The 11178-nt window shown below is 40.5% G+C and overlaps 1 protein-coding gene across 1 annotated transcript in view; it reads left to right on the forward strand.

Moving 5' to 3' along the window:
• The first annotated feature begins 4870 nt into the window (after positions 1-4870).
• The window catches only part of LOC122648964 (kinesin-like protein KIN-UB), a 101818-nt gene continuing 95510 nt past the window's right edge, over positions 4871-11178 (forward strand). The window contains exon 1 of the mRNA XM_043842297.1: positions 4871-5172. Coding sequence (XP_043698232.1) covers positions 4974-5172 — 199 coding nt within the window. The 5' untranslated portion in view covers positions 4871-4973. The remainder of the gene's footprint in view (positions 5173-11178) is intronic.

Consider the following 11178-nt stretch of genomic DNA (forward strand, 5'->3'; position numbering starts at 1 on the left):
CTCTCTCTCACAAGTGTTTTGCAGTTGCATATGCAATTGCAAAATACATCAAAGGGAGAGAAATCAGTGACAACTTATTTACGTGAAGTAAAGATCATCTCCGATCAACTCGTGGCAGCCAACAAGCCGCTTGGACATGCTGAACTCAATGCAATAGTTTTCAAAAATCTTGGTGGCAATTTTGGTGATATTGTCGTTGCATTGTCTACAAAGACAGAACCTCTGAATTTTCATGATCTCCATCGCCTTCTTCTCAATCATGAACTTCGATTGAAGAGTGCACAAGTGCCTGTTGAAGCCCATCTCACTCAACTTCCACCCAAATTAGTTGTCGTGCCTTCATCTCCTTCCACAGTACCACAGCAACAAGTGTCTCAACCAGCAAGTCCTACTACCAACGCCAACACCAATCGTTGGAGCAACCAAGGCTCTTGTCGAAGGGACCGTTGCCAAATTTGCAACAAGTTCAATCATACGGCCAGTCGCTACGTCTTCCGGTATACAAACTCATCTAATAATTCTGCTGCTACTTCTTCTCCTTCAGCTAATATGGCAGGTTTATTTCCTACACCACCAAGCCCTATGGCCGATTGGTTTCCAGACACTGCTGCAACACACCATGTGACACCAGACATCTCTAACCTGCAAATGTCTAATGCGTACAATGGTAATGAAGCTCTCTGTGTAGGTAATGGTGTTGGCTTGAATATTAGTAGCATTGGTTCTTCCAAATTATTATCACCCTCTAATAATTCATTTCAATTTTCAAATATCCTACATGTCCCAAAAATTACCAAAAACTTGCAATCTGTTCACCACTTCACCAAAGATAATAATTGCTTTTTCAAATTTCACCCGTTTCATTTCATTGTGAAGGATCGGGTGACCTTAAGGATGGTTTGTATCAACTGAAGGGTCTACAACCGCCATCAACTCCATCTGTCAATAATGTCCAACTAAGCAACCAAGCTACTTCAGATGCCTGGCACGCTAGGTTGGGCCATCCACAACCACGAACAGTCCGCAAGCTACTTCATACACATTCACTGCCATGTTCACCACCCACCTTGAATAAATGCCCTTCATGTTTTCTTGGCAAGGCTCACAAGACCTCTTTACCCAGTACTGGTACAATAAGTGAAAGCCCACTTGATTTAATATTCACTGATATATGGGGACCATCCCCTCATACTTCAACCACTGGACATCTTTATTTCTTAATATTTATTGATGATTTTTTGAAGTTTACTTGGTTCTATCCACTCTCAAATCGTTCTATGCTTTCCTCTATTTTTGAACAATTTAAAGCAATGGTGGAAAAACAATTTTCTCGTCCCATCAAAGCTATTCAGTCAGATTGGGGTGGGGAATATAGAAAGTTGAATCGATATCTTCAAAACTGTGGTATTATTCACAGGGTTGCTTGTCCTCATACTCATGAACAAAACGGTGTAGCTGAAAGGAAAATTAGACATATTGTAGATACGGGTTTGTCATTGCTTGCCCATGCATCTATTCCATTAACATATTGGACCTATGCATTCGAAACAGCAGTGTTTTTGATAAATAGGCTCCCAACTATGGTTCTCAATAATACCTCACCATTCCAACATTTATACAAACTCCAACCCGACTATAAATTTCTTAAAGTCTTTGGTTGCACTGTCTTCCCTTTATTACGGCCATATAACTCACACAAGTTTGCACTAAGGTCTACCACTTGTGTTTTCTTGGGCTACAGTCCACAACATTTTGGGTATCGCTGCCTCGATCGTCCTACTGGTTGTATTTACATTGCACGCCATGCCAATTTCGTAGAGGATCGTTTTCCATTTGCTAGCCTAAAACCACCATCTTGTACCATTGTTTCACCCTCAATACCATGGCTGACCATCTCTTCACATGATACAACACCATCAAGGGCGCTTGGGACCATTGGCAATGTCACAGGTACGACACAAGTTCCACCTGCCAACAACCAGCCCAATACCAATGCTAATATTCTCCCAACCCCATTACCTAATGGTGATACTTCAAATATTGTAATTAGTGATGCAGGTACTCACATGGAATACACTCCCTCAACTTCATCACCAACATTACCCATTACCACGGTTGCCCCAATCAATCCATCCACCCAACCTTTACCATCCATTATTTCCACTCAAAATCAGGCCCCACAACGCACTCATCAAATGCAGCTTAGATCACATCCACGACCCAACACAAGGTATCCCTTGCCTTCGGCCCATCTCATTGAGTCTCACTCTGAGCAAGAACCTACATCATTCACAGAGGCAAATAAGCATGGTCATTGGAGAGATGCAATGTTACTAGAGTTCAATGCCCTATTAACCAATGGAACATGGAGCTTAGTGCCTCCAACCCAGTCCCGAAATGTGGTAGGCAGTAAATGGGTCTTTCGTATTAAAAGGAAAGCTGATGACATGATAGAGCGCTATAAGGCCAAGCTAGTCGCCAAAGGGTACAATCAACAGGAAGGAATTGATTACACAGAAACGTTCAACCCTGTTGTGAAACCAACGACTGTGCGGACAATTTTATCCTTGGCAACTGCATACGATTGGAAACTACGCAACTTGATGTAAGCAATGCCTTCCTGCATGGCACACTGAATGAAAATGTATACATGAGCCAACCACCAAGATTCACTGATCCAAAGAAGCCTCAACACATTTGCAAGCTACATAAGTCATTATATGGCTTAAAACAAGCTCCCCGAGCATGATTTCAACGCCTTAGCAATTACCGTATATCATTAGGCTTTCAAGGCTCTAAAACCGATACAAGCTTGTTCATCTTGAGGTAGAGCTTACATAAGATCTATATTCTGGTTTATGTAGATGGCATTGTCATCACTGGTTCGGACCCCATGCTCCTTTAGAAGACAATCTGTGCCCTACAGAGTGAGTTTGCCATTCGAGATTTAGGGGATCTCCATTATTTTCAGGGAATTGAAGTACTACGGCATCCCAAAGGTCTACTTCTATCTCAATAGAAATACATTATAGATCTGCTCAGAAGAACAAACATGGATGGGGTTAAACCAGTTCATACGCCCATGGCCACATCAGCAACCCTATCGCTCTCTTCCGGCACTCCTCTAACTAATGCAACACTTTACAGAAGCACAATGGGTGCTTTGCAATATGTCACATTGACAAGGCCTGATATGTCATTCTCAGTGAACAAGGTGTGTCAGTTTCTTAAAACGCCAACCGATGAGCATTGGCAGGCCGTTAAAAGGATACTTTGCTATCTTAAAGAGACGATAGATCACGGCCTACTTTTGTCAAATACAGAGCCTCAACGACTTGTTGCTTATAGTGATGCAGATTGGGCAGGCTGTCCAGATGACAGGAAATCAACAGGAGGTTTTGCCATATACATAGGTGATAATCTCATCTCCTGGTCCGCCAGAAAGCAATCAACCATTGCTCGATCATCCACTAAATCAGAATATTGAGCAATCGCTAATGCTACGACAGAGATCGTATGGCTCATGTCTCTATTGCAAGAGCTTGGTGTGAATCTTACACTTCCACCAGTGTTATGGTGTCACAACTTAGGCGCAACATATCTCACTCACAATCCGTTGTTCCACGCCCGCACCAAGCATATCGAAATAGACTTCCACTTCCTGCGAGAATTGGTGGCACAAGGAAAGTTGATAGTCAAGTTCATCACCACACGCGAACAAATTGCAGATGTCTTCACCAAACCGTTGTCCAAGCTAAGGTTTGGATACATCAGAAGCAAGTTGAAGATAAGTCAAAGACCATCTTCGACTTGAGGGGGGATGTTAAGGAAATGGATATATGATTTGTATTTCAAATTCAAAAGTCCGATTGACCAGGTCACTACCCTATCTAGCAGTTGTAAGCTTATCTATAACCAATTGTGGTTATCCAATTGTAACAAACACATATTCAAATTCAAATACAAGTCTATAAGATCTAACGCAAACCCATCTTGAAGGGTAAGTGAGATTCACACAAACTCAATTTCTTCGTTCTTAACATGTCGGTGACTTCTCATCTCTCCAAGCCAGCGGGACAGTCGACCCCCTGTAATTTGTTTCTTACAAGCTAACATCTCAGGGAAACAAAGGAAACCATATGCATTGAGGGGCTCCTAGTATTCACTGGTCTAATAGAATTATATGATAGCACCTCATCTCAATTTTAAGATTCAAGAAGCAAATAAAGCATCTCTGTAAGGATAGAAAGCTCATATAATTTATAGAGAAGAGAGAGAGAGAGAGACACAGTCACACACACACAGAGAAAACTTACAGAGTAGATAGATTCTCGCTGGCCGAATTGAACAGAGATGCTGAATCTGCTGCTACAATTATCGACTGCCACAGGGGGTATTTCGGTATTGTGAGGTCGCACTTCGCAGGTCACTACAATCGCCGAGGAACGGAGACGGAGAAGAAGGGGGCAAGGGTGGGGATTTTTTCAATGAAGCAGTACCTGGATGCAAGATCTACCGAAGACTTGAATCGAAGGCCCCGTCCTAGGTTCGGAGATTGCTCGAGCTTCGAAACCTTCTCAGAGAGACTGAACCAGCACCAGGAGACGTTAGGGCTTTTCAGCAGACCCTTTCAATCGACGAAACAACTCACAAAGCAAGCTCGAACTCGATTTCTCGGGTTTTGAATTTACTTGCGTTTTTAGTCAGAAAATAAAAATTGCAATCTTACCTCAAAAGTAAAATTTATTCTCCCTGAGAAAAACAATTCTCTGACAACCAAACACCTAAAACTATTACCCTTGGAAGAAAATTTTCACTTCACATAAAAAATTTCCATTTCCCTTGCAACCAAACAAACCCAAAAGTTCTGTTGTCGACTTGTCGTGTTCTCGGCAGTGTAATCAAGGTTCTGAGAGTTTTAGATTTGTAGGCTTGAATGCCGAGGGGAGCTAGCTTCTCAAGGAGTTGAAGTCATGGCTTCCATTGGTTTTAGAAATGGAACTCAAAAGGGAACGCTGAAGGTTGAGAGGACTCTCTCGGTGTATTCCAACGTCAAATCTTATTCTTTCAAGTCCAAGCCTGTTTCCTCGCCTTCTTCTCATGCCTCTGGTCTTCGACGGAGCAGCTCCGGCTCGCTTGGTTCGTCTGGAGCAGTTAAGGACGATGCAGGAGGTTGGTTTTTCGATATGTCTGTCTCTCTGTGTTTTTCTGTAAAACTGAACTGGGATATAGTTTTCTATGCAATTTGTTTTTTCTTGGTTCTTGTTGCCGCATTTGATGCCTGAGGGCACGGAGATCTATTATCATGCTTTAAATTTCACTAGTAGAACGTTATTCTTGACTCTAGATTTGAGATTAACCTGTTTATTTTCTTAGATTTTTTTGAGGAATGTCGATTTTATAGCGTTTTCTCAGTGGAGGTTCGGTCGATTTTATAGCATTTTCTCATATTTAATTGTACTGGAACAAAGCGTTTAGAGGTCGTGCTAGATAAAGTGGGGTTAATTGTGTTAGTTCCAGGTGGATAACCTTTTCGATTTTTTTCTGGGGAAGCATTTTAGTTGGTAGAAGGGTTTTATGTAGAAGAGGAAATATTAAACCAGGTGAAGATTCTTGATTTTCTGCGCCTCTGGTTTAACTTTGGTTACGGAGATCCACCTCCAGCTTACTGGTTCATGCTTTAGGTGTGGCAAAGGTGAAAAGCTGTTGATGTTTTACAGGGAAAAGTTGTACTGGTACATATGCATGAAGGGATCTTAGATAAATGGGGAACCAACTTTGTTGTCATCCAATTTGGATCTTATACTGTTTTGGGAGAAATTCTGTGTTTGCTGTGTCCAATAACCCATCCATCTTTTATGCTTCAATGGTAAACATGTTCAGGTTCTGACTTTACTGTGTCGCAAGGAGGTTATAATTATGCTGGCCCTGTATCATCGTATGAAAATCTGTGGATGCTTGTATTTTAAAGTGGGGAGTTACAGATAATAACAAGAAGTTCAATTTCTTTTTTGAGTAATAGAAGTTCTGGGAAGTACAAAATCATTATCGAGTTTCTGCAGTCAAAGATTTTCGAACTCATTGGTAACAGACCGGTATACAAGAAACTGGTTAAAAAGGCTTCAGTTTTGGGTATTCTTCTGGAAAATTCCAAGGTCAAGGAGCATGTTTTACCATGGATACTATTCTATGTATTGATATCAGCTGATCTTAGACTTTGAGTAATGGCTTGGGGCCAAGGAAATCTACCCCACTATGCACCTCAGTGCTTGGGAAGAATGAGGACCCCCCCCCCCCCAAACTTTTGTCCAAGATACTCAAATAGTTCATTGGGTAATGGCTTGCTGAAGATATCTGCAGACTGCTATGTTGTGGGGATAAATTTCAGTTTCACTTATTTTCAGTGACTTTTTCGCTCAGAAAATGATAACTGATGGCAATGGCCTTGATCCTTGAGCGCATGTCTGGATGTTTGGAGATGTCAATTGGATTGGTATTGGCACAATAGACTACTACAACAGACTATTCAACCTAAATGCTCAAGTCATTTAACATTTGTTTTATCCATAACACCTGTGTACAACAAGATGTTGTTGCAATATACCCAGCCTCTTCTAAGGAAGCGGGGAAGCTAAACTAGTGGACTACAATATTCATTTACTGGCATTCCAAACCAACTTTTTTTTTGCCATGTGGAGGTGTTGATTAACCTCAAAATTTTTTGAACATGTAATTTTTATTAGCATCTAATTATGGGGGAAGGGGATTGATCTTCAACCTACTTGACATCATCACTTGTCAGAATAAGGATGTGAGGATTACTTACCGTTTGGTTGCAAGGGAATTGCAAATATTTTCTTAAAAAAGTGAAATAGATTTCTCAAAAAAATCATTTTTTTTTGTGTTTGATTGCAAGGGAAATGAAGTACAATTCAGATCGTCTATGGCTCGGTTGCCTGTAGTGGCCTATGTGGCGCAGCCTGACCCGTGTGTGCAATGATCGCTTTACCCCCACTCGGGCAAGGTGTTCGGGTAGGGGTAAGGTGGTCTTTGCGCCTGTGACTCAGTTTGCACCGCTCAGGCTACTACGGGCAACGCACCATAGAGGATCTCAATCCAATGAAGTATATTTTGCAAGAAATGCAAATAATTCTTTTCACTTCTCTTGCCACCAAACAGAGAGACTATTAAAAACATGGAGAAAAACCTAGATGGAGGAACATATGGACTGAGATATAGACCATTGAGTTTGACAATGGGCCTTTCCAAGAGATTCCCTTTTATCTATCTAAATGGTTCGAATGATTAGAGAGGCTGAGCTGATGAAGGAAATATCCTCTTATTTGTGAGGTATTGAACCTTACCAGCCCAAAGAAATTTAATAAGTGTCTTTACTTTTAGCTATACTTCCAAATTCTAATCAATTCTGCCTTTGTTTCTCTTGATCTTAGGATGCAAGATTCATATTTCAAGCATGATTTCAGGTTATCTCGCAAGAAAGTTAGCACTGCTACACCATCCAAGCCTCACCATTTCTCTAGCCGCTTTCGCCAACATGTCCGAACTAAAAAGGGTCCACGCCCACATCATGACCTCCGGCCTCGCCAATGACGCCCTCACCACTACCAGACTCTTAGCATTCGCTGCCACTTCCGGCGACCTCAAATACGCACAAACTCTCTTCGACCAAGTCGAACACCCTATGCTTTTCATGTACAACTCCATGATCAGAGGCTTGTCTCAAAGTTTCGACACCCTAGAATCCATTCATCTCTACATTCGGATGCTCCGTGCCCGTATCTCACCAGATAACTACACCTTCCCTTTTCTATTTCAATGTTGTTCGAATAAGTCGTTCGTCTTTCAAGGGCAACAACTCCATGACCATGTTATCAAATTCGGAATCGATTATGATGTGTTTGTCCTAAATAACATGATCAGGATGTATTCAAATTGCCTAGAGCTTGATTGTGCTCGTCGTTTATTTGAAGCACGTTTCAGCATAGTCAATGTCGTATCTTGGACAACATTGGTTACTGGGTACTCGAATTTTGGGGATATTGAAGTGGCTCGCCAGTTCTTCGATCGGATGCCATATAGAAATACAGTTTCATGGACTGCAATGATTGTGGGCTATGCACAAATGGGGAAATGTGACCAAGCGAGAAAATTGTTTGAAGAAATGCCTGAAAGAAATGTGGACTCATGGAGTGCAATGATTTCAGGATATGTAAAATGTGGGATGTGGAATGAGGCTTTAGAGATGTTCATAGAGATGGTTGGACTTGGAATCAGGCCAAATGAGTCTGCATTGGTGAGTACAATATCAGCCTGTGTACAACTTAGAGCATTGGAACAGGGTGTGTGGCTACATACTTATGTAGAAGATCAAAAGTTTGAGCTTAGTGTGACCGTAGGGACAGCTCTGGTGGACATGTATTGCAAGTGTGGAAGTGTTGAGAATGCTCTCAAAGTCTTCAATGAGATGCCAGTAAAGAATGTGTTGTCATGGAGCTCCATGATAGGTGGTTTTGCCATGAATGGCTGTGGGAAGCAAGCATTGTCACTCTTCTGGCGGATGCAGATGGCAGGTCTTGCCCCAAATGGGGTAACATTCCTAAATGTGCTACATGGATGTAGTCATTCAGGATTGGTGGATGAGGGTCGTCAGATTTTTTATTTGATGACTCGAGAGTATGAGATTGAACCTCAGCTAGAGCACTATGGTTGCATTGTTGACCTATTTGGAAGAGCTGGCCTCATCAAAGAAGCTTTGGATTTTGTGGATTCTATGCCAGTTCAGCCCCATGCTGCCTTATGGAGTGCCCTCGTTAGTGCATGTAGAATCCATGGAAATGAAGAGCTTGGAGAAGAATTGGGGAAGCATCTTATCGAGTTGGAGCCACACCATAGTGGGAGATACGCTCTCTTGTCTAATATATTTGCAGCCGCAAGGAGGTGGGATGATGTGGAAACGGTTAGAAGATTGTTTAAAGAGAGAAGAGTTTCCAAGAACCCAGGGAACAGTATAATAGAAGCAACATGACCATTCATGCTACATAATGGTCTGGGATGTGTTAATGGGCAATTGTCTAATGAAGGCAGTTTTTGGAAATCATGGAGGCTGTGTTTTGATCATCAGAAGAGCAGTGATTCAGCAGGCATGTTAGATTATCTTCCCCAAAAGGACACAAATGCATATGGTAAGCACTTCCTGGATATGCCATTGGACTTGTAGCTGCTTTAGAGGCTTGGATCTTGACTCATTCACCCCAACCAGCCCTTTTGTATCTGGTACGTTTCCATCGATATTGCAACCATCTAGTAGAAATAGAGCATCATGTTTACCATATCTAAGTAGGATGTTTTATGCTTCATCTGTTATTGGTCCCAGAATTGGCACCCAAAATTTTATCTGGATAGAGATTTTTCTCTTACGTGGGTGATTTTCACCTTACTATATTCAACCTAACACCTTAAGCTGAAATTTTGAATTTGTTCTTGTCTTTCTAAACCCTTTTGTTTAGCTGCTTTTTTTTTTTTTTTAAAAGGGTGTACACAGTGCACGAGGCTCCGCTACTGCGGGATTTAGCGAGGGTCATAATGTACACAGCCTTACCCTTGCTTTTGTTGAGCTGTTTTTACCACTTGTAATATTTGGGTTTTTGATATATACTTTCAATATGCTCTATGTACCATTTGTTGTATGTATGAATGTGATGGACTTGATTTGTTTTTACTCAACCATCAAATTTGTACCCATATTTTTCATTTTAAAAATAGGGAAAGAATTGAACAAGTACATTAGGCATGTTATAATTTAAGACAGAGGACATGCTTTGTACTAAATACTAGAAATTACAGGATTTGAGAAGATTAGTATTAGTAGTAATTTATTTGTGTTAGGAAAAAATGCCAAAATCTCATCCATATTTCAATAGCATCTTATTAAGTTAAATTCCATAGCTAGATTAGTACTAGTAGTAATTTATGTGTGTTAGGACAAAATGTTAAAATCTAACCTAAAGGAAATTGATTTCATATTATTGTATGATTTCAATAGTATCTTTTTAGGTTGAAATTCCATATTAAGTTAGAGATATTCTACTTCTATGGATAGCGAATGTGAGCTGTGGTAGCTATTTATTTCACCAAACTAATGGACCAGGAAGAAACACTTTCTTTTCTGGTACCCAAAAGTAAGTCTGTTTAGGCATTCCAAAAAAATTCGATGTTGAAAGGACTCAACTAGGTCTTGATTCTACCATCTTGGGAGAGCCTCCTAGCCACTATAACAACTATAGCATTGCCACTGGGTGAACAAACTTAAATCAGATGAGTTGAGTTGCATATTGCTAGTGTTGTAGGCCAATCAAGTGTATCCATTGAACTCTTTAAACCTTGCACAGAAGTCTGTTTCACAGCTTTACAGCTAGAGTTTTGCACTCACATATGACCAACGATGTCCTTGTGGCCCTGTGCTTGGTTTCAAGGATTGGGTTCTGGGATTGGATTGGTCCCATCCAATCCTGATATGGATTGGGATATCTCCTGATCCTTTGTTAGGATCAGATGGTTTAATGCGAATCCTAATTCAGGAGCATGATCACCACCATTGGATGTAGTTTGATCTTTTATTTTGGACTTTTGATTTGTACTTAACTAGGACGTGTTGTAACAATTTAGGCTAGATACATAGGATAATTTTAAAGTTGTTTTAAGTCTTTGTTTTAAGTGTCATATTGATGGTAGTTTACCTTAATAGTAATAGTAGTGTGAAGATATTCTATTAGTTAGTGTCTTGTTTTGCACATTTTTAGGAGTTTTAATAGCTTGTGGTTGTAGATTTCCTGAATTTCAGGAATACTCTATACCAAAATTCTTGGGTTAGTTCACATATGATTTATGCAGGGAACATTGACACATACCATCTAAATCTGTCTGTTATACTGGAAGACAATTGATTTTGATAAAGTAATACCTTTTACTGGAGTAATTTTCTTATCTTAAGAGCAACAGTATGATGATTCATGTATGAAAATTTGCCTGTTTAGGCATATGCAATCGTTATGTAAAACAGCAACTCGTACTGAACATTTTTCTTGTTTCATTTCTTCTGAACTTCATTTCCTGGTGGGTCCTTGTCTTTATTATGGTAACTGTATAGATGTATCCACT

Source organism: Telopea speciosissima, chromosome 1, assembly GCF_018873765.1.
Source record: "Telopea speciosissima isolate NSW1024214 ecotype Mountain lineage chromosome 1, Tspe_v1, whole genome shotgun sequence".
NCBI lineage: Eukaryota > Viridiplantae > Streptophyta > Magnoliopsida > Proteales > Proteaceae > Telopea > Telopea speciosissima.